Below are 23,231 nucleotides of genomic sequence, written 5' to 3' on the forward strand. Positions count from 1 at the left end.
ATGGTGAGGTTCCAAATTGCAACCAAAAGCTCAGTTCACAGCTCACCCCTTGCTTTTGAAATGCATAGAGAAGCTACAGTAGCAACCACCAGACAAACATGTCATGATTGGAGACAACGTAATAAAAAAGTTTGTCCATTAAGAGCTTCTGTAGAAACATGATGGCACAAAATGGCGACTTCCGTGTAAGGGGACCCTCTGTGTATGTTGATAAAAATGTCTCATTCTAAAGTAATAAAAACATAACGGTTAATTATGAAAGGTGTTTATACACCCCTGATGATATAGTTTTGTATATTATTTTGCATTTCTGTCAAGAGATCCTTCTAAAAATTACACACTGCACCTTTAATGTAGGCCAGAGTTCACGTCACCAAAAGCAGCAGATATAAGCTGCATTTTATTGATCATAAGCTAATTTTTAAAATAAGCGATAGGAAAGAGCGACAGCAGCACTGATAGCCTAATATCATTTCATTTCTTTACCATTTATGAATATGATTGTGTGTTGAGCGTCTACGACAGGGCTATTCAATTAGTTTGTCATGAGGGCCAGAGATATATCAGTGATGATGACTACATATACATTTAAACATACTCATGTTGTATTTTGACTCTGCATAACAACAAAATCAGTGCATTGTACAATATACTTTTTCTACAAACATGTATTTTCAAACTGCATACAACAAAACTTGTGCATTGTAATATGACCAAGTAGGCTTTATCTACATCCAGACATGTTCGTATTTTGTATTTTAAAACTGCATAACAACATAAGTGCATTGTAAGATACCCGAGTAAGCTTTATTCTACATTTAAAGGGGTAAATAAGAGCCACACTCATTGAGAATTTAACTTATTTACTCACTTAAGTACACATAACCAAAAGTTTATAATATGGAACATAATAGGGGTGGGAATCGCTTGGACCCTCATGAATCGATTCAGAATCGATTCTTAGGGTCCCGATTCGATTCAGAATCGATTCTTGACGTACTAATTTGCATATCTGTGACGTCATTATGTCACATTTGCTCTCAAAGCCAGGTTAATGTTTGCGCTTTTGCTACTAGTCTCTGAACTGTCATATACTGTACTTCAGGGGTCGGCAAGTAACTTTGGCCGCGGGCCAATATTTTTTTTAGCCAGTAGATGGCGGGCCAACTGTTGTTGGCACACTTACGTCTTATTTTGAATTAGCCTAGTATACGCTATCTGATCTTTTGTCAAGAAACATTGTCTTTATTTCCTATTTAAAAGACGAAAGACGGCATTAAAAATTGCTAAAAACATGGTAATGGGTCTGTGTATCATTCGTTCAATCGTTTTTTTTTTCAAATTAAAAACAAAAATGAAAAAATTAACCACCACGGGTTTTATGATTGTGTGCTCAGATAAAAAAATTAATTACTGGATTAGACATTTTTTTTATTTAACTCCTTTATAGGCATAATATATCAATGAAATCATTTTAAACAGATCAAGTACTATAGTGGTAATATTACAGGCATTTATGCTCTCATGAAATACTCTAACAGTCCGACTTTTGAACTATTCCTTTTTTTATTAATATTTAACCGGGACACACACATACACACCTAAGGTTTAAGGAGGTCTCCGCTGGACTGTTTTTTGTCCAGCTCCGACAAGGTTCTATTCATAGATTCACTTGTGTTCACCCGCTTTATTTCCCGACCTGACGGGTCCGCAAAACTTAACGTCACGTTTCGTTTCCAGAATCTCACATTCAAATGTCTCTAACGAAAAGAGACAGATAATTTTAAATGTTATACAAAAATTGTGTTCGTGCCAATAAAAATATTATTTTAACATTGTATTCATTGTATTTATAATGAAATATAAATAATAAATTAAATAGGACAAAGCCTCTCACTCAAATTTCTCACCATCATAAACCGAGTTGGTTGCGGAGTTGCTGTTCAAATTGCTGAACATCCTCCTTTGCCAAATTTATAACGTTTTAAACGGAGGTAAAGATCAAAGAACTATGCGTTAGGAAAATTAATAATGGCTTTATTTTAATAGACATGTAAAACCATATTTTGGCGGATTACTTTCATTTTTTTAACGATTTTACCTGCCCATTTAGTCGTAATAATTAATGGTAAACGAACTTGACTTGCTGTTTTCGAAGGCAGGTCGAACCTTAGGTCGGGCGCTCGAGCCCCAAGTTCAAGTAGCAGAAAACAACAGTATTCCTTTCAAATCTACTTTAAAAGTGTATTAGTTAAAATATTATTGCAGTAAAAGAGTTTATTTTTATCATATTTTGTAGTGGTTTCTAAAAGCCAGCAATTACTTTTCAGTAATTTGCAATGTCACGGAGTTTAACGTCTTCACGCGTGATGAATTGACATGATTTACGAGGTAAATTTGCAAATGATTCATGAAGTCATACCTCTGCAATTATTTGATCGATTGTGTTTTAGAAGTATGCTCAAACTCTAATGACAGTTATGATCGCGGATGCGCTGGTAGAGAAAGAGAACGAGAAAAAGCGGCCCGTTAAGATAGCTATTATACGCATTTTTTCAGGACATTCTTGCTATTTGTCAGTGTAGCAATAAATAATAATAATAATAATAATAATATACGCGAATAAATAATAATGAAAAAAGTTCAAAAGTCGGACTGTAAGCGAATGAGACTTACAGGAAAGCATGGTTGCTATTCAAACCCTTATTAAAACCCTTATTAAATGTAATCTGTTAGTACCTGATCTGTTTAAATTTATTTCATTGGTATATGTCTGCTAAGGTGTTCAATTAAAATTTGTCCGAACCCGTTTTCATTCATTTTTTTATTTTTGATCTGAGCGCACATTCAGAAAACGAGTCGTTTGATTTTAGTTCAGGAAATAAATAATAGAAAAACAAGTCGTTTTTCTTTATTTTCTTTTTGGTTTTGATTTGAAATTTTTGTAAACTGTTATTGTAAAATAAAAAAGTCTGATTAAAAAAAAAATTAAAAAACGGACTTCAAATTAATCCGGCGGGCCAGAAAATATTGCTGGCGGGCCACTTTTGGCCCGCGGGCCGCCAGTTGCCGACCCCTGCTGTACTTTAATGCAACTAAGAGATAAATAATGTCATTCTTATATATATATATATGTCCTGTTTCTGTTGTAAGACATTAAAACCAGTAAAAATAGTAATTAAACGTGACATATTAATTCTATATGTTAACCGGAATTAACTTCCACGAACTGACTAACGTTAAGCGTCTAATCATCATCATTATACACAGTGATTGGCAGTATTACTGTATTTATATAATGCAGCGCACCCAGCGACTGAATAACAAACTATGTGCATATTTTTACAGAAATATATTCATTTTATATCTAAACAGTCAGCGGATGGTTTAGGGCAGGGGTGTCAAATACGTCGATTGCAAAGGGAATGCTGGTAGCTCACACATAACTGCTGCTCCACGCGCAAAACTGTCATTATGGTCTTTTAGAGTAATTGTGAAACACGCAGGTCTTTTTGAGTTGCTGCGCCTTTTTTCTCAAATGTGTTTTGCCAGGCCACTGCAGCTCAGTCGTCTTTAACTTCCAAAATTAACAAGGATGCGCATTCTTGTCTCACGCAGGAGAGACGCGCACGGTGTCTGTGTGTGAGCGAGCAGACGAGAGAGTGAGAGGGGCAGCGTAGCGCTGATTTGTATGCTTCTGATACTGTTGTGATACTGTTGTTTGTTTCAGTAAACCGCATCTCCGCTATTTTAAGGAGTACTCGACATGTACTCAAGGATTTTTTTAAAATCTTCTCAAAAAGAATAGAGATATATGCAGTATAGTCCTACAAGCATTTAAAGTGTTCTTTCTCTTCTGCTCTTGTAAGCTCCGCTATGTGCTCGTGCAGTGCGCGCTCTCTTACGTTGTCGCTGTGCGTACCGCTCCCCCAGTTGAGTTCCGCCTTTTGGTTCTGATAACGTCACGTTATTATTTTGTAAAAAAACATATAAGAATCGATTCTTGACATTTGTGAATCGATTCAGAATCGGCCCACGTCCGAATCGCGATTCATCTAAGAATCGATTTTTTGTCCCACCCCTAATTTATGTTCTAACATTGTTTTATGAAGTTTTTTGTCAATGCTAATTATTTCACGACCTCTATTTAAACAACAACCGCCATCTTAATAACTGGCAAACATAAGGCTAGCTTCTAATAAGAGAAATTATACTTTTAGATTTCGTCAGGGCAGTAAAATCAGGTGTATGTTTGTCAGCGCGATACGCATACAGTGGTGCAGGTGCTGGGCTGTGAGCGATGTACGATTAACTTATATTGCATTCTTGTGTGAGAACGATGACTCGCATAGTATTTGAGCCTTTGTCTGCTTTGAACTTCGGAGAAACGCCAGGATCTTTTATCTAGTTTACAAAAATCGTTTCGTTTATTAAGACATCTAATGTCATTGTGATCATTGAGCCGACATATCAGACAACAACTGTCGAAAGAGGAGTTGTTGTAAGCTGGAAATACAATAAATAAAGTTAAAACAGCCATAGAGTCCGTGTTCTCTTAACTCACTGTCAGTCTTCGCATCTTGACGCGGGCAGACCAAAGCGCGAATACACGTGAAGGGGTGACTCGCGCTCTGCATCTCATGCAACAACATATGCACGCGCATCAAGATTGCGACCCTGTCCTCTTGCTTTCCATGTGAAATCAATGCTTCGCTGAGTGATTGACAGCATAATGATTGACAGCATAATGCAATCGATCGTGTTCCTGTTAGTTAAGCATACGATTTAGATATATAACTTTCTTATCTGAAGATTATCTAAATATACGCAGTCTTCTAGCTGTGGCAAGCTGTGTTTTAATGTGTCATACATTTCTCAAAGTCATGACTGTTTAAATACACTTGGCATAACATGCATGATTTAAGGTAAAGTGACACTTTTTCGCGTCAATTCACAATCATTTAAACCATGCAGCTGTTATAGAGCCGATGCCAAACGATCACTGCTACGCGAGGACGCGAAACTGACGTCTTTACAAACTAATACGTTTACAATGTATTACATTGATGAAAAACGGAATTAAACTTGTCATGTTATATATTACTGAAATAAAAGAAAGGGTTTTACGTCTGAATCCCCGAAACATTCCTACCTGTAATGCACGTTCTCCAGAGAGCTCGCGTTGATTCACGCCTTCAGAATATAACATCCATTTGCAGTTTTGTACACAAACGTATATGAGAAATATTAATATTCCATCGGATTTAGTATCAAATAATCCTCAGTATATATAGTTTTCAATAGGCACGGACTTAGTTTCGGTCTAGTCACGTGTGAAGGCAAGGCAATTAAACACGCTTGGGCTGCCCTCTAGTGGTAAAAGCTAATGACATTTTTATTTTTACATAGGATTTTATTGGTCATTTTAAAGTGAAAATAACATAATATAGACATGTTACTGCAATGTTTTTTTTTATCTTAGCCATCTTCACATTGGAGTTCCGAGTTCATATTAAAAAAATTATAAAGATATGTTACAGACAATCTGAGATATGAACTACTTCCTGTTTGGGGACTACGCCATAGGTATATTTTGACCTGTTTTGGGCAAATGCTTCCGAAAATCAAAAATCCTTCTAGTAACTTTTGTGAGGCTTGGTCCAAGGATCGTGTACGTGGAATTTCTTGAAGTTTGGACAAAATTTGTGACCTGTGAAACTTTTTAAAGGTTTTGTGTTCTATCCAATATGGTGGCCGAACGACATGGATCTGTGACTTCATCTACTCAAGCAACTTACACCGGTACTGCCCGGACATTTTAAAGTTTGAACGGTGTCTCTGTGTCAAACGGTCTGGTCGCTAGAGCTGGCCAAAAAAATCTACCCGGGAAAAATAATAAAAATAATAATAATAAAACTTAAGAAGAACAATAAGTGTGCTTTTGCAAGCACACTTAATTAATTTAGATGTCCAGGAAGCGTCTTCACTCCACTTCATTCCTCAACACCTCTGGGCCCTAGAGATGAAGAAAACAAAGAGAAGAAAACACACAGACGTCACGATGTTACACTCTAGAAAGAGTGTCGGCTATCACGTTGGCTTTTCCTCTAACATGCTTGATATCAAGGTGGAAAGGCTGTAAAATAAGACTCCATCGCATGAGTCGTTGATTTCGATTCCTCATCCGATTTAGGAAAACCAAAGGATTGTGATCTGTATAAACTATGATTGGTGCTGCAATTGACCCCAAATATACCTCAAAATGTTGTACAGCCAACACTAGGGCGAGGGCTTCTTTCTCAATAGTCGAATAAATTTGTTGATGCCGGTTAAACTTCTTTGAGAAATAACTAACAGGATGTTGAATCCCATTCAAATCTTCTTGCAAGAGCACTGCGCCTGCGCCACAAGCACTAGCATCGATTGCAAGACTAAACGGCTTTTCAAAATTTGGGGCTGTCAACACAGGAGCACGTGCCAATAGAGCTTTACAATTTTCAAAGGCTTGCTGACATATCTCAGACCACTGAAAAGTGATTTTCGGACTCAATAGATCGGTTAAAGGGGAAACTACACTAGCAAAGTTTTCACAAAAACTCCTATAGTATCCCACCATGCCGAGAAAACGGCGTAACTCACAACGAGTGGTGGGGACTGGGAAATCACAAATAGCTTCTACCTTAGTCCCAATAGGTTTCACACATCCATTTCCCACTACCTTACCTAAATATGTAACAGTCGCTTTACAGAATTCAGATTTCGCAAGGTTGATAGTAAGATTAGCATTAGCTAAGCGGGAAAAGAGTTCTTTTATCTGGTTAAGATGGTCAGACCAGGAGGAACTATATAGAACGACGTCATCAAGATACGCCTCGCATCCAGACATTCCATACAATACACGATTCACCAATCGTTGGAAAGTCGCCGGTGCATTACGAACCCCGAAAGGCATCACGGTGTATTGTAGAAAAGCACCAGGTGTAACGAAGGCAGATAACTCTTTTGCACGAGTAGTCAAAGGCACCTGCCAGTACCCCTTTAGAAGGTCAAACTTACTTACGTATCGGGCAGAGCCGACATGATCTACACAATCATCAATACGAGGTAAGGGGAAACAGTCCGGTTTGGTCACAGCATTAAGTTTTCGATAATCGGTGCAGAATCGGTACGAGCCATCAGGTTTATTAACTAGAAGGCAAGGAGAACTCCACGAACTAAAACTAGACTCAGCCAAATTATGAGAAAGCAAATAATTCACTTCCTGCTTTAACAAGTCTCGTTTCACAGGATTAACCCTATAAGCGTTTTGTTTAACGGGACATGAAGTTCCTACATCGATGTCATGTTCAATAACAGAAGTACGCCCAGGGACATCAAGAAAAAGAGAAGGGAATGACATCACTAACTCAATGATGTCATTCCTCTCCCTTTCTGCCAAATAAGAAAGATGAGCAGACAGATCAGTTAGAATCTCAGAGTTGTTAAGTCGTCCGTTTACTTTTTCTCGAGAGAGCAGATTCCCATCTTCATCAGCATTCTCTAAAGAAATACCACCCATACTACAGGAAAGAGGCTGTTGTTCTGGGTTAAAAGAATCCCAAGTGTTAACCAGACCAACAGAGATAGAAGACACAGAATCTACATAAGGTTTCAACAGATTACTGTGACAAACTTGTACTTTTCTCCGGCGGTCGGGGGTATTCAACAAATAATTATTATTTGAAAGGCATTTAGTTACTCTGTAAGGTCCTATAAACTTAGCTTGAAATGGATTAGCAGGAAGAGGCAACAAAGCCAATACCTGGTCACCCACATTAAAGTTTCTCAGCTTAGCCTTCCTGTCAAAGATTTGTCGAATTTTTGTCTGGGTCTTACTCAGCTTCTTTTTAGCAATAGCTCATGCTTCATAAAGTCTACACCGAAATCCACTTACATAGTCTAAAACACCGAAATCCACTTACAGATGTCCAAACACCAGCTCATTTGGGCTAAAACCAGTGCTTTCTTGGATCACCTCACGTATAGCCAGTAACATCCATGGCAGCCCTTCCTCCCAATCTGCATCAAGTTCCACACAATACGACCTCAAGAGAGACTTCAAGGTTTGATGAAACCTTTCCAGAGCTCCTTGACTCTGTGGATGATAAGCACTAGAAATATTGTGTTTTACTCTAAGCTGACGCAGGGCATTTGAAAACTGTTTCGACATAAAATTTGAACCTTGATCAGATTGAATCCCTTTGGGAATTCCAAATGTTGACATAAAATTAGTGAGGGCCTTCAAAATAGACTTTGTAGTAATTGATCTTAAAGGATAAGCGGCAGGATAACGGGTAGTCTGACACATGAGAGTAAGAAGATATTGATGACCAGTCTTAGACCGGGGCAGAGGACCAACACAGTCAATAATCAAATGCTCAAAAGGGGTGGAAACAACTGGAATAGGTTGCAATGGAGCAACAGGAACTTTTTGGTTTGGCTTGCCGGTAATCTGACATGTGTGACAGGTTTTCTTTCTTCTTAAGGATAAGACAGTCAGATATTTTATGGCCAGACTTTTTACAATAAAAGCAAACCATATCTCGTAAAGGAGCAGGCTTACTAAAATTTTCAACAACTGTCGCCTTAGCGTTCCTATTCATCACAGGAGACTTTGTCATAACCTGAGAGGAAAACTTACTCGTGTCATTCTTAAAACTGACCAAATTAAATGACCCCCGATTAGTTAACACAAATTCATCAGCCATTACGGCAGCTTCAGAAAGTTTATTCACTTTGTGTTCAGTGATATGTACAGCTACAGCATGAGGAACACAATGTTTAAACTCTTCTAAGAGCACTAGTTCTCTTAACTGCTCTTTAGTTGTAATTTTCATAGAAGTACACCAATGATCAAAAAGATCTTCCTTTTCCCTTGCAAAGTGCTGTTGAAGTGCTTTCAACAGTCTTATTATAATTTCACAGTTTCATACTCACCACTCTGTTCCAGTGAGAGAGCAGAATAAACTTCCTGGGCTTTACCTGTGAAAACACACTGTAATAAAAAAGTCCAAAACTTTTTCGGCCACTTCAAAGACAAGGCAACTCGTTCAAAATGATAGAAATATTTTTCTATTGCCTTCTCAGAAAATGGCGGAACTAATCTTACATTTTTATGAACATCAAACACAGGTTCATGTGGTTCCCTCGGCTGATGTCGTTCACCGAGAGGCACATCAACTCGCGAAGCTTCCACTCGTTTTACTGACAACTCTAACTCCAACTTCTTTAACTGAAATGCTCTTTCATCCTGTTCTCTTTCCAACTCAATTTCCAGTTTTCGCACAGCTAACTGCTGATCTAATTCTCTCGCAGCGAATTCTCTCTCTACCTCTCTCTCTTTAGCAGCGCGATCCTCACGCTCAGCGCGGATTTTCGCAGCATCTAAATATAACCAGTGTTTCCCCTACCATTATATAAGGGGGGTGCCCCGCCCTCCTAACGGCTCGACCCGCCCCCCTTGAAGGTCAAGTATATTTTATTTGATTTTCTTTATAGCGCCAGATAACAATTTTTTATTTTATTAAACAAACTAAATAGCCCTCAAGTAATATGTTATTTATCTTATTTCTATGATGGCATGTCTTTTTGTCTGTGTTTGCGCGTTTAAAATTATCCAATTGAGTGCGCACATTTATATTTTACTATAAAAGCTTAATTCACTGAATGCGCGCTCTGTCATGTTGCGTGAATACGAAAAGACGTAAAACAGTGTTCATTACCTCAGATTAGATAAATGGTCGGAGAGAAGGTCGCGTGTGGCTGTATCTATTGTTTTATTTCCGCTGTCATCATAGGTAACATGAAATAAAAATGTTTCCACACACCAAACTTATACGACACTGGCGCATCCTCCAACTGCAGGCAGACTTCTTTTTCTCTCCCTCTTGCCATTTCTACACGTAACATGACCGGCAGCACTCACTCTCCACAGCAGTCACCTCTTCTTTCGCGCTATTCGTGAAAGGGGAACACGCTATCAGAGGTCACATACAGGGCACGAGGCTAGCTACATACATTGCGCATGCCATGAACCGTTGAACCGTACCGCACACACGCGCTCCGAACCGAGACAAGCGAATCGAACGGTTCGGATTTTTTTCATGAACCGTGCCACCCCTAATATATATATATACCTACCCAACCAACCCCCCCCCCCCAAAGCTGTAAACCTAGGGGAAACACTGATAACTGTTTCTCTTGCAATGACATCTCTGGAAATTTCCGCTCACTTTCACTATCAAGCTCAGAAGGATGAAACGTAACCGATTTACTAGGAACAATAACCTCAGCTCTTACCTCAAAAACTCCTTTATCAACGAGTGATCGTTTCAAAGTAGTCACAAGCGTTTCCTTCATCCTCTTATCTTGAGTAGTAAGATCGATATTGAAGCGTTCGGCGATTTTCACCAGCTGTTTCTTTGTACAGCTCTCAAGTAAAGTTTCTGAAGGACAAGTGAAGAAATCATCGAGCACCGAAGACATTTTGTTCGTAAATACACTTACTACAACAACACAAACAAAACAGCTCACGCACGTGAGACGCCGTTTCCTAGAAATACAATTCCCATCAGCCACTGCTTCAAAGAGAAACTACGCACTGACATAACTGCACTATTGCGTAACCTACTTTTGAAAACTCCCACAGACTTACCACAAGTCAAAAACACATCGTAGGCACAAAAAGACGAAAGTGCTTTATCAGCTACTCACAAGAGCAAAATTTACGAGTTTTTGTGAAATGGATTCACCTTCATAATGCGAGAAACTCCAGCTCCTAACTTACGGGGAAAAACTAACTAATTCCTACCTAGTCTTCAAGGGTGTACCGGGCTCGAGGCAACATTAAACGCTGAACTCTGTGACGATCAGTTAAACTGAAAGTCCGAAAGCGTACCCCCTACAGAGAGTTAAATCTCCACCCAGGATAACCCATAAAAACAAAAAAGGCAAAATAATAAACAAAATAACAAACAGTGTTCCGTTGGAAGGATTGCATACACAACCCAGCTGGATACACTCTTACTAACCGGAGTTCTCTCATACAAGGTAACCATTCACAAAGATTAATCACATAACATTACTCACCAACATTCCTATACCAAAGGATCGCGGACGAGACCCCAATTTATGTCACGGCCGGCTCGTTCTCGACCGTAACATAAAATAGGTTCACACTTGCACAAATGATTTAACTTGGAAGACAAATTTATTAAAGTAAAAATGAAACCATTACAAAGAATATAGTAATGTCTAGGGGCTTAAACAATACAAAATAATAATCCAAAAAGGTAAGGAATGTTGTTAAATGTGAAACAGAAGAAAATGCAGGAGTACAGATGACTTCTCTGGAGACTGCCATCCCCAGAGAAAGTAACAAGAGATGCATCAGTCCATCATTTATTCGCTCCCCAATCAGGCAATGTAGTCAGGCAACAGGGGTGTGCAATCAACCACACGCTTCCAAGAGATTCTGCCACCAGCAGGAAAGGAAAGGGAGCACAAGGTCGTAACAACTGGCAGAGGTCATTTGACACCAACGAGGACATATTTATGAATAAAGAAATTGATTTTGATTAATAAAACACTTAAAAGCCTACTTACTGTCCCTTGAATGCATGATGTGCTTGAGTTAAGCACTACGGACTGAAAAGTGAAGGTTTGCAATAAGTTTTAAAACACCTGGTATTGTGTGAGTTCTTCTAGTGACTCCTATTTTATTTAACTCAGTAAATAATAAATAACATGGCTTGGCAAACAATATGTTTGAATAATACAGTGGGGCAAAAAAGTATTTAGTCAGCTACCAATTGTTCACGTTCTCACACTTAAAAAGATGAGAGAGGCCTGTAATTTTTGTCAAAGGTACACGTCAACTATGAGAGACAAAATGAGAAAAAAAATCCAGAAAATCACATTGTCTGATTTTTTAAGAATTTATTTGTAAATTATGGTGAAAAATAAGTATTTGGTCAATAACAAAAGTTTATGTCAATACTTTGTTATATACCCTTTGTTGGCAATGACAGAGATCAAACGTTTTCTGTAAGTCTCCACAAGGTTTTTACACACTGTTGCTGGTAGTTTGGCCCATTCCTCCATGCAGATCTCCTCTAGAGCAGTGATGTTTTAGGGCTGTCGCTGGGCAACTCAGATTTTCAACTCCCTCCAAAGATTTTCTATGGGGTTGAGATCTGGAGACTGGCTAGGCCACTCCAGGACCTTGAAATTATTCTTACGAAACCACTCCTTCTTTGCCCGGGCGGTATGTTTGGGATCACTGCCATACTGAAAGACCCAGCCACATTTCATCTTCAATGCCCTTGCTGACGAAAGGAGGTTTTGAGTCAAAATCTCACGATACATGGCCCCATTCATTCTTTCCTTAACTCGGATCAGTCGTCCTGGTCCCTTTGCAGAAAAACATCCCCAAAGCATGAGGTTTCCACCCCCATGCTTCACAGTAGGTATGGTGTTCTTTGGATGCAACTCAGCATCTTTCTCCTCCAAACACAAGAAGTTGAGTTTCTACCAAAAAGTTATGTTTTGGTTTCATCTGACAATATGACATTCTCCCACTCTTCTTCTGGATCATCCAAATGCTCTCTAGCAAACTTCAGACAGGTACCTATTGCAGATTCAGTCTTCCCAGCCTGGTGCAGATCTACAATTTTGTTTCTGGTGTCCTTTGACAGCTCTTTGGTCTTGGCCATAGTTGAGTTTGCATTCTGACTGTTTTAGGTTGTGGACAGGTGTCTTTTATACTGCTAACAAGTTCAAACAGGTGCCATTAATACAGGTAACAAGTGGAGGACAGAGGATCCTCTTAAAGAAGAAGTTACAGGTCTGTGAGAGAAAGAAATCTTGCTTTTTTGTTATTGACCAAATACTTATTTTCCACCATAAATTGCAAATAAATTCTTAAAAAATCAGACAATGTGATTTTCTGGATTTTTTTCCTCATTTTGTCTCTCATAGTTGAAGTGTACCTATGATGAAAATTACAGGCCCCTCTCATCTTTTTAAGTGGGAGAACTTGCACAATTGGTGGTTGACTAAATACTTTTTTGCCCCACTGTATGTTCCTCTGGCATTCCACATAAACTGTTACATGTTTGTCAGGGATTTGCAGGAGAGAACCCAAATGCAGACGATGTCAGAGGTGAACTGAAAACACTTTATTAACAGACACAAAACAAAGGCCCACGTGGGGGCAAACAGTATAGACAGACACAAAACACTAGACTAGACTTGACAATAAAACTCTACTAGATACTTGACTGGAATACATACGACTAGATCACACGGACAATACAAAATGAACCTGCACAGAACTAAGGACACAGTCACATTAAATAAAGAATCCAAACAAGATAACAAGGAGGGAACAGGTGATGGGATAAGTAATAATAAACAATAAGCAGGAGAACGAGGGAGCGGGGACAAGAGACAAGACACCGGAGGCACATGACACAATAAACAAGACATGAGCCTCCACATAAAGCCTGGGACTGCCAGAACCCTGCCACCACAACCAAATACAAATACAACCCAAGACTCCTAGGCAGGATCCTGACAATGTTAAAAAATCCTCTGCGTTGTATCACACGTTCTCTGCTCTCTGTGATGGCTCTTTTTCTTTCAAAAATTTTAGTAATTTCAAAATGCTTTTTTCGGCACTAAATAATTGCGCAAATGCCAATGATAACACACGTGCAAACATTAGTAAATCGCGTTGCATGAATCATTTAAATAATCTCCTCCCAAAATGTTTGCTTCTGAAAGGAAATGTTTTCCATTCTTTGACAAGATTTCTGTCTTATATGACTCTGTGAAGTTCACTTCTGGTCGTCGTTGACTCATCGGAGAAATGAGAAGCTTGCCACCAGCAAGTAGCCTTCTCAAGTCCAAGTCTCTTATGCTCAATCATAAGAGGTAAATATTGCAGGCTAGATCTCAAGATGTTTGTTTTAATACTAATTAGTGGTGTAACGGATTGCAGTTGATCCGTACAGATCACGACCCACAGTTTGGCTCCCATGCAATTAGCGGATTAATACGCGAAATTAAATAGGGTGAAAGTTGATCATTTGCACGTGTTTCAAAGGCTTGCAAATGTTAACACTTTTTTATTTTAAACAATTCAACAGCAAAAAGGCGCTAAAGTGAACAATATTCTGTACGCACAGATGCACATCCGGTTAAATGTGTTCGGTCCAACTCCAAAACGTTATTATCCCTATGCCCTTTAAAGATAAGAACTCTTGATGTATAAACTTGAGAGAGTTGCGCTACTGTGTCTCATACTGTAGTCCATTAAAATACATTTGGTGAATAAAGCACTAAAAAACAACGTAATCTCACTTTATATGGAGAGACTGTTTATGCTGCATCTTCTTCCGAAGCGCCGTTTGGAATTCGTGGTTCAAAAAATTCTGGTTCAAAGCTCCGAAGGTCAGTCGCAAAAATAACTACACCACACCTTTTCAGCACTAATGATCCACTGCGCGTCTTTAGTAAATCCAGACAGTCGTTATTTAACGCCAAAATGATGGTTTGCGCTGCCGCAAACTGTTAGTAAATCTGGCCCATACTTGTATAAAAATGTTAAACTATAATCAAATGATTCATAGATATTTTATACCTGCTATCAGGCGTTGTCTCTTCACTCTTTAAGTTGGTTGGCAGCCCCATAGACACATCACTCTTCATAGACACACAGCTGAACTCTGGATCTGATCTCTTCTGATGAACTGAACTATAAAACACATCAGATTTAATACTTTAATTTACATTAATAATCTTTATAATAAAACCATGTTTAAAAAATATTTTAAACATAATCTTAAAGGAGACATTCCATGTAAATCTGACCATGTTTAAGTGCTATAATTGTGTCCCCAGTGCGTCTACCAACCCAGAAAACATGAAAAATAGCAACCCTGTAACTTTGTTTTGGTAAGCCTCTCTCTGCATGCATGTTAAAAAATAGCTCTTTCAGATTTTACTCCTTGCGTGACATAATAAGGGGGATCATATTATAATAATACCGCCCCTTCATCTGCACTATTCAACCACGACACTGACATTTAGAAAGAGCGAGTGAGCGAGAGAGCAATGCAACTGTATATATATGTATGAGATGCTCCGATCAGCATTTTTGGGGCCGATCACCGATCACCGAGATCATGATCTGCTGATCGCTGATCAGTGCCGATCACAGAATGGCAGTGGAATGGGAATCTTTTATCTATAATCTAGCAGAGTTTGCACCATTTGTAGAAATGAAACTAACTATAAATTAGGTATATTATTGTTTTAATAGAGAATCAAATAAATAAGCACAATAAATATTTCTTCTTGCAAAGAGAAATTTAATATGCCTTTAAAAAGGTTTATGTCTGTTAAAAGTAATTAAAATAAAACATTTCACAGTCTTTACTGTATAAATTAAATATACACGCATTCGTATGAAGTACAACAGTTCTTCACTGATGAGCAGAGAGTAATTTTATTGAGAGATGAATTAGGATACTGTAGCTTTAAAACGTGAGAGAGATCGCTCTGTTCACGTGCACTGATGACAGGCTGCTGTGTATGCGTGCGGCGGGGGTCCGCAAACAAGAGCAGCTGTGAGGAAAATGGAGGTTTAAACCTTCAAAACATTAAAACGAATGCAAGTAATAAACTTTCGGCATGAGGATGCAATTGTCCGCGATAGATATGTGTTGTATACGCTGTTTGATGGGGATGTGAAGACGCATCGCGCTGAGGACCGCAGCGCGTCCTCATAGAGAATACGCATATCTCTGTAAAGGCAGAGAGAGAGAAATCCTCTGCACGTCACACATGAACAACGGGTTACAAAATGCTTGCACTCTGTAAAATGGTCTCTAATTGCAGCCGCATCAGGAACGCTATGATGACAAAAGTAAACAGAAAGATCGGCTCATGAGATCGGCAAATTTAGCGAGTGCCGATCGCGTCATTTAATGCCGTTATCGGCCGATTACGATCGGCGGCCGATCGATTGGAGCATCATATATATATACACTGTAGATTAAGATATGCACTGATAAGGCACTGGCAGCAGTTAAAACCTCCGCGAAATATGCTGACGTTGGGCTATAGCTCAAGTGTGAATTTGAAGTTGAATTGTTTCTATTCATTTATTTAGTTCATATACACTCGCCGAAAGGATTATTAGGAACACCTGTTCAATTTCTCATTAATGCAATTATCTAATCAACCAATCACATAGCAGTTGCTTCAATGCATTTAAGGCTGTGGTCCTGGTCAAGACAATCTCCTGAACTCCAAACTAAATGTCAGAATGGGAAAGAAAGGTGATTTAAGCAATTTTGAGCGTGGCACGGTTGTTGGTGTCAGATGGATCTGGAGTTCCTGATTATCAAGTGCAGGCCATTCTATCTACCACATGAGTTTACTTGTATTCTTGCTGCTGCAGTTTCTGCACCTCCGGACGCTAATGCTAACGTGGCTATGAAAGAACTTTGTGCTGCTATTAGCAAATTACAAACCCTGCACCCGGATGGAGCCTTTATTGTTGCTGGGGACTTCAATCACTGCACTTTAAGATCTGTTCTCCCTAAATTTCATCAAAATGTTTCCTGCACTACAAGGGGACATAAAACACTGGACCACGTTTATACTAATGTGATTGATGCCTTTAAAGTCACACCCCTCCCATCTGGGTGAGTCTGACCACCTCTCTTTGTTCCTGCTCCCCAAGTATACCCCGGTCATCAAATGTGTGAAACCTACAATAAGGACTGTTAAAATCTGGCTGGAAGATGCAGACTCCACTCTTCAACATCAGTTCCAGCACCCCGACTTGAGTGAGTTTGCTGACCAGGCCACCACAAACCCTCAGATTAACATTGACACTTACACAAACTTTGTCCTGGAGCACATCAACAGATGTGTGAGCAGAGTGACCACACTCAAAAAAATATTTTTTTCCCCAATCAGAAGCCCTGGATGAACAGAGAGGTTTGCCTCCTGCTAAAAGCAAGAGATGCAGCCTTCAGGTCTGGAGACCGGGAGGCTTACAGCTCAGCCAGAGCCAACCTGAGGAAGGGTATCTGCCAGGCCAAACTCACACATAAACATAGGATTGTAGAACACTTCAATTCTTCAGACCCCCGGGGTATGTGGCAAGGCATACAATCTATCACAGATTACAAACCACCTAACTCTGTGCCCCCCTCCAGCTCTGCCTCCCTCCCAGATGAGCTCAATCACTTTTATGCTCGCTTTGATAAAAATAATAAGGAGATCTCACTCAAAGCTGAGCATCAACCCAGTGAACTGCCTCTCACACTCTCCACATCAGATGTTTACTCCACTCTGCGTAAAGTGAATAAACGGAAAGCAGCTGGCCCTGACGGAATACCTGGTCGTGTGCTTAAAGCCTGTGCGGAGCAGCTGGCTGAGGTCTTCACGGACATTTTCAATCTGTCCCTGGCCCAAACTACTGTCCCCACTTGCTTCAAAACCTCCACCATCGTGCCTGTACCGAAGCACTCCACTGCCTCGGTCCCTAACGACTTCGGTCCTGTTGCACTCACCCCCATCATTGCCAAGTGCTTTGAGAAACTGGTCGCATCCTACTTAAAATCCTGTCTCCCTGCTACATTAGACCCATTACAATTTGCCTATCGCAACAATAGGTCAACAGAGGATGCCATCTCAACGGCACTTCACTCTGCCCTCACCCACTTGGACAATCAGAACACACATGTGAGATTGCTGTTCATAGATTTCAGTTGTGCATTTAATACGGTAATCCCCTCCAAGCTGATCTTCAAGCTCAGCCATCTTGGAATCAGCACACCCATCTGCAACTGGATTCTAGATTTTCTGACTAACAGACCTCAGTCTGTTAAGTTAGATATCCTCTCCACCTCCATCATCACCCTGAACACTGGAGTGCCACAAGGCTGCGTACTTAGCCCTCTCCTGTACTCCCTATTCACCCATGACTGTGTTCCTTTTTATGGCTCCAACACCATAATCAAATTCTCAGATGACACCACGGTGGTAGGTCTGATCAAGGATGACGATGAGTCAGCCTGCAGGGATGAAGTGCAGCACCTGGCTGTGTGGTGTGCCACCAACAACCTGGAACTAAACACCCAGAAGACTAAGGAGATCATTGTGGATTTCAGGCGGACTAGGAATCATGCACACACACCCATCTACATCAACAGAGCTGTAGTGGAGCGTGTGTCGAGGTTCAAGTTCCTTGGCATCCACATCTCAGATGACCTCACCTGGTCCCTAAACACCTCCACCCTGGTCAAAAAGGCTCAGCAGCGCCTTTACTTCTTATGGAGCCTTAATAAAGTTCACCTCAGTCCTATGATCCTTTCTAAATTCTACCGCTGTACCATTGAGAGCATACTCACAAACTGCATCTCAGTGTGGTACAGCAATATCTCTGCATCTGACCGCAAAGCACTCCAGCGGGTTGTGAAAACTGCTCAACGGATCACTGGCACCCAGTTAACCTCCATAGAGAACATTTATCAGAAGCGCTGTCTGGGTAGGGCAAGAAACATCATCATGGATGCCTCTCACCCAACCATGAACTTTTCACCCTCCTTCCATCTGGCAGGCGTTACAGGAGCCTACACTTTCGAACTTGTAGGCTCAGGAAGAGCTTCTTTCCTGAGGCTGTGACACTCCTGAACGCCGCACCACCAATCTAACCTGCACCTGCTCTTTTACTGCACTAATCACAGTACTTTACATACATGTATTGCACTACTCATATTTTGCACAGACTGCACATGGTTAAATCCATTACACTATAAACTGTCTAAAGCTGTTACTGTACAAGCACAGTAAACTATTTCTACAAAAAAAAATCATTGCACTACTGTTATTTTGCATTTAATAAATTGTTAAACAATACATTTTGCACACTCATTCAACTGTATTTATCACCACTGTTCTCAAGTTCCTGCTATTCATAATGAATATATAATCCTTCTTTGCTCTGTTCATAATGTACATACAATCCCTACATTACATTCATATTTATATTCTGTATATACTCTGATCAATATTGTATATAGCAACTCCACTCTACATTCTGTATATCATAAGCTTTACTTACTCTGCACTTTAATGTATATAAAACACTATATTCTTGCACTTCTGGTTAGATGCTAACTGCATTTCATTAGCTCTGTACTTGTACTCTGCATAATGACAATAAAGTTGAATCTAATCTAATCTAATGTAATATTAATAAAAATATGATTGGTTCAGTAACTTCAGTTTAAAATTCATTATCTTTTATTATTAAAGTGACACCATGTAATTTTTCAACCTTCATAATACATTTTCAAGACCCTTGTGATAGTACATCGACTTTAAATAGGTTGAATGACATGTCTACCATAACCTGACGGGGTCTGTATCACTTTTACTCGTATTTTAAAACTTAGGGTTTGTGGTAGTAACCAGAGCACAAAAAAAACTACAAAATTCGACTGCTTTACGGCATACGTCACTTCCTCCACACAATTTGTTTTTAACGTGAATTTTGCTGGAGGCTTACTTAAGGAATGTAGAGAGCAGTTTCTGTTATGTGACTCTGTGGCACAGTCTTTAGTGTCACGGACCTATGACACGAGCGACCCGGGTTCGAGTCCCCTTTAAGGCAATTTTTTATATAAACTGTTGATTCATACATAAATGCGATGTTCTTTATAAATTACGGCGATTATCTTGCATATAGTTCCCTGTATTCAGATGCTGTGTTCACGTATTTACCTTTCTTTTTACTGTGTCTATGATATTTACATTACAATCCAGGATGCTATAGCACTCAAACTTGCTCACAGTGTAAAACCAAACCCTATTCATTCACCAATCAGATCCGAGCGTTTCTCTCTTCTCTCTTCCTCATTTGCTGCGTTCCGCTGTCACTCGCGTGACGTATTACAAAGCGGCAGACCTAAACGCATCGGTTTACTTGGATTTGGAGCGATTTTCACACAAAAAAGAGGAATAACGAGCGCCATTGCGGAAAATCCTGGTGGCGAGGGAGAGAGAGAGGATGCAACAATATTTGTTTGGAAAAAGGCAAGGAAATACGTCTGGTCGTTTCTGAATTGGAAGGCTGCAGCCTCCGGAGGTCAAATATGGAGGCTGCACACGTCATCAAGCCTGGGTTATTAAGGTAAACTGAGCATTACATTCGCAAGTCATAAGCATACTGCAACAATTTACGATTAACTAAGTATAATAGTCAACTTTGTAATTGTTAATTTTGTGAAATAAGACAGTCTTGATGACGTATTAGAAATACGACATCCGGAGGCTGCAACCTTCAGATTGAGAAATGGCTTCTGCCACGACGAGTTCCTCATCAGAAAGTTGTAACATGACTGCGTTTCTCCCTGTTGTCTCAAAATGTTGATCGTTTAGCATTTTAAATGTTTAGTTTTTAGTTTAGTTTTAAGGTTGGCCAGTTCCTTTCCTTTGCGACAGTGCTGCGGCGCTTGTGGGCTCTAGGGGCGCTAGAAGTGAAAAATACGTGTCTAGCACCCCCTAGTGGCCAAAAGTTTCATGGTGTCCCTTTAAATAAAATAAATACAACCCCTGTAACGTCTGCCCTAGTCCCCGTTTCAGCCAATCTCATCTGGTCACCCTACCTCTTATGTTTGATGGAAGTTTGCATTTGTTGAATTTTATTTTTGCTTAAATTTCGCTACTTGAAGGCTTCCTTTTTAAATAATAAAGACATAACACCAACATTAACCTTAATCATATTAATATGTTGTAGGGGGGAACTAGAATAATATAAGACTCATAAATTCATGTTAAAAAATATTAACTGTTGTCGTTGCCGGCAAATGATCCAGATATGTATTTTCGTCCAATACCGAACACCCCTAGGCTGTATAAATGCACTAAAGGTAAGCTGTTATTAGAGTAATAAGTTATTTTAAACTGCGCATGCCCAGTTATGTGAATGGAGAGGTTTCATGTGTTTATGGTTTTGTATAGTGCAGAAGAAGATTTATTTTTAAATGCCAGTATAAACGAGAATTATTTTTATATTAAAATTACGTTTTAAAACGCAAATGCTCTAATGTAAACAGTGCCTTAGTCTTAACAGCATACAACAGCATTCAGCAAAGACGAGATCGGACGGTGTGTGTACCTGTGGATGGATTTTGGGGTGATTGTGATGAACTGCGACAGGTGTGGGTGATCAGAAGGCTGGTGATTGTGATCTGTGATAATGACCGGGGGAGGAACCTGGCAATTGTGACACTTTAACCTTACACAATATAAGCATAAACTTCGTTTTGAACATCCATGCTTTGGGAAAGTCCTTTTGGCTTTTTGGATACCGTGTACACCAGGGGTCTCCAATCTTTTTGTGAGCCAGGGCTAACACAATGGATAAAAGAATGTGGACAGCTACTTTTTGATATTTATCTACTCAAAACATTTTTGTTTTACTTGTTGGTTCTATTTTATTTTCCTTGTTGATATGTTTTATCATTGTTTAAAATGTTAACATACATAAAAGAAGTCAAGCTAATATAAAAAATATGCAATAAATACATATTAGAATTGAGACTATTAATAGAATGTGCTTTGGAGGGCACCTCACAGACTCTGTGCAATAAATATAATAATAGTTTTTAAAGATATTTTATACCTGCTATCAGGTGGTGTCTCTTCATTCTTAAACTGTAATGGTTGATTCATAGACACATCACTCTTCATAGACACACAGCTGATCTCTGGATCTGATCTCTTTTGATGAACTGATCTATAACACACAACAGATTTAATACTTTAAATTACATTACTAATATGTTTTCAATGATTGTGATATAAACAACACTTTAAGTGATAGTTCACCCAAAAATGAAAATAATGTCATTAAAGGGATAGTTCGGCCAAAAACGATATTAAACCCATGATTTACTCACCCCCAAGCTGTCCGAGTTGCATATGTCCATCGTTTTTCAGACAAACACATTTTCGGATATTTTAGAAAATATTTTAGATCTTTCGTTTGATTAAATGTAATGTTACGGGGTCCAGCAATAGTCCACGACCTTCAAGTCCAAAAAAAGTGCGTCCATCCTTCACAAATTAAATCCAAACGGCTCCAGGATGATAAACAAAGGTCTTCTGTGGGTAATCCGTGCGGTGTTGTTGTAGAAATATCCATATTTAAAATGTTATTAACGTTATAAACTACCTTCCGGTAGCGCCGCCATCTTAGACTCACGAGAGAGTTTTAGCGTAGTGTACGCACTTTTCTTAGTGACGTATGACAAATTCGGAGGGCGGGGGCACAGAGCAGCAGCAGAGAAACTCTGTACGCTGCGTAAGCTCTCATCCTGAATGCGGATCACTCCAAAATGGCGGCGCTACCGGAAGGTAGTTTATAACGTTAATAACATTTTAAATATGGATATTTCTACAACAACACCGCACGGATTACCCACAGAAGACCTTTGTTTATCATCCTGGAGCCGTTTGGATTTAATTTGTGAAGGATGGACGCACTTTTTTTGGACTTGAAGGTCGTGGACTATTGCTGGACCCCGTAACATTACATTTAATCAAACGAAAGATCTAAAATATTTTCTAAAATATCCGAAAATGTGTTTGTCTGAAAAACGATGGACATATGCAACTCGGACAGCTTGGGGGTGAGTAAATCATGGGTTTAATATCGTTTTTGGCCGAACTATCCCTTTAATGACTCACCCTCATGTCATTCCTAACCCGTAAGACCTCCGTTAATCTTTGAAAACACAGTTTAAGATGTTTTAGATTTAGTCCAAAAGCTTGTTGACTCTTCATTGAAAATCTACATACGGTATACTTTCCATGTCCAGAAAGGTAATAAAAACATCATCAAAGTAGTCCATGGGACATCAGTGGGTCTGTTGTGAATGTGTATGCGTTACAGCGTGCATCTCCCTTAGACCACCAGATGGCGCACCAGAAAACACGCATGCAGGGTCGTACATTTTCAGCATTGTACACAAGCAGCATCACTCCAGTGCTGTGCACGCGGTTCACAACAGACCCAGACGAGAAGACAATGCTGAATAGTTGTAATTTGTATTTTCGATCCTTCAACACATTCTAACTGACCCACTGATGTCACATGGACTACA

General features: G+C 39.5%; 1 protein-coding gene across 4 annotated transcripts in view; it reads right to left on the reverse strand.

Moving 5' to 3' along the window:
* Positions 1–23,231, reverse strand: part of LOC141363258 (protein NLRC3-like) — a 173,546-nt gene that overhangs the window by 146,754 nt on the left and 3,561 nt on the right. For 3 of the 4 annotated variants that reach the window (XR_012368798.1, XR_012368797.1, XM_073865864.1), the window contains exons 3-4: positions 21,749–21,862; positions 14,684–14,797 (exon numbers count right to left, since the gene is read on the reverse strand). Coding sequence is in view for 1 of the 4 variants with exons in the window: in XM_073865864.1 (XP_073721965.1) it covers positions 14,684–14,797; positions 21,749–21,862 (228 nt within the window). In the remaining 3 variants the exon portion in view is untranslated. The remainder of the gene's footprint in view (positions 1–14,683; positions 14,798–21,748; positions 21,863–23,231) is intronic. The other variant, XR_012368799.1, reaches the window with a different exon arrangement.

The sequence above is a fragment of the Misgurnus anguillicaudatus genome, unplaced genomic scaffold (assembly GCF_027580225.2).
Source record: "Misgurnus anguillicaudatus unplaced genomic scaffold, ASM2758022v2 HiC_scaffold_33, whole genome shotgun sequence".
NCBI classification, from domain to species: Eukaryota; Metazoa; Chordata; class Actinopteri; order Cypriniformes; family Cobitidae; genus Misgurnus; species Misgurnus anguillicaudatus.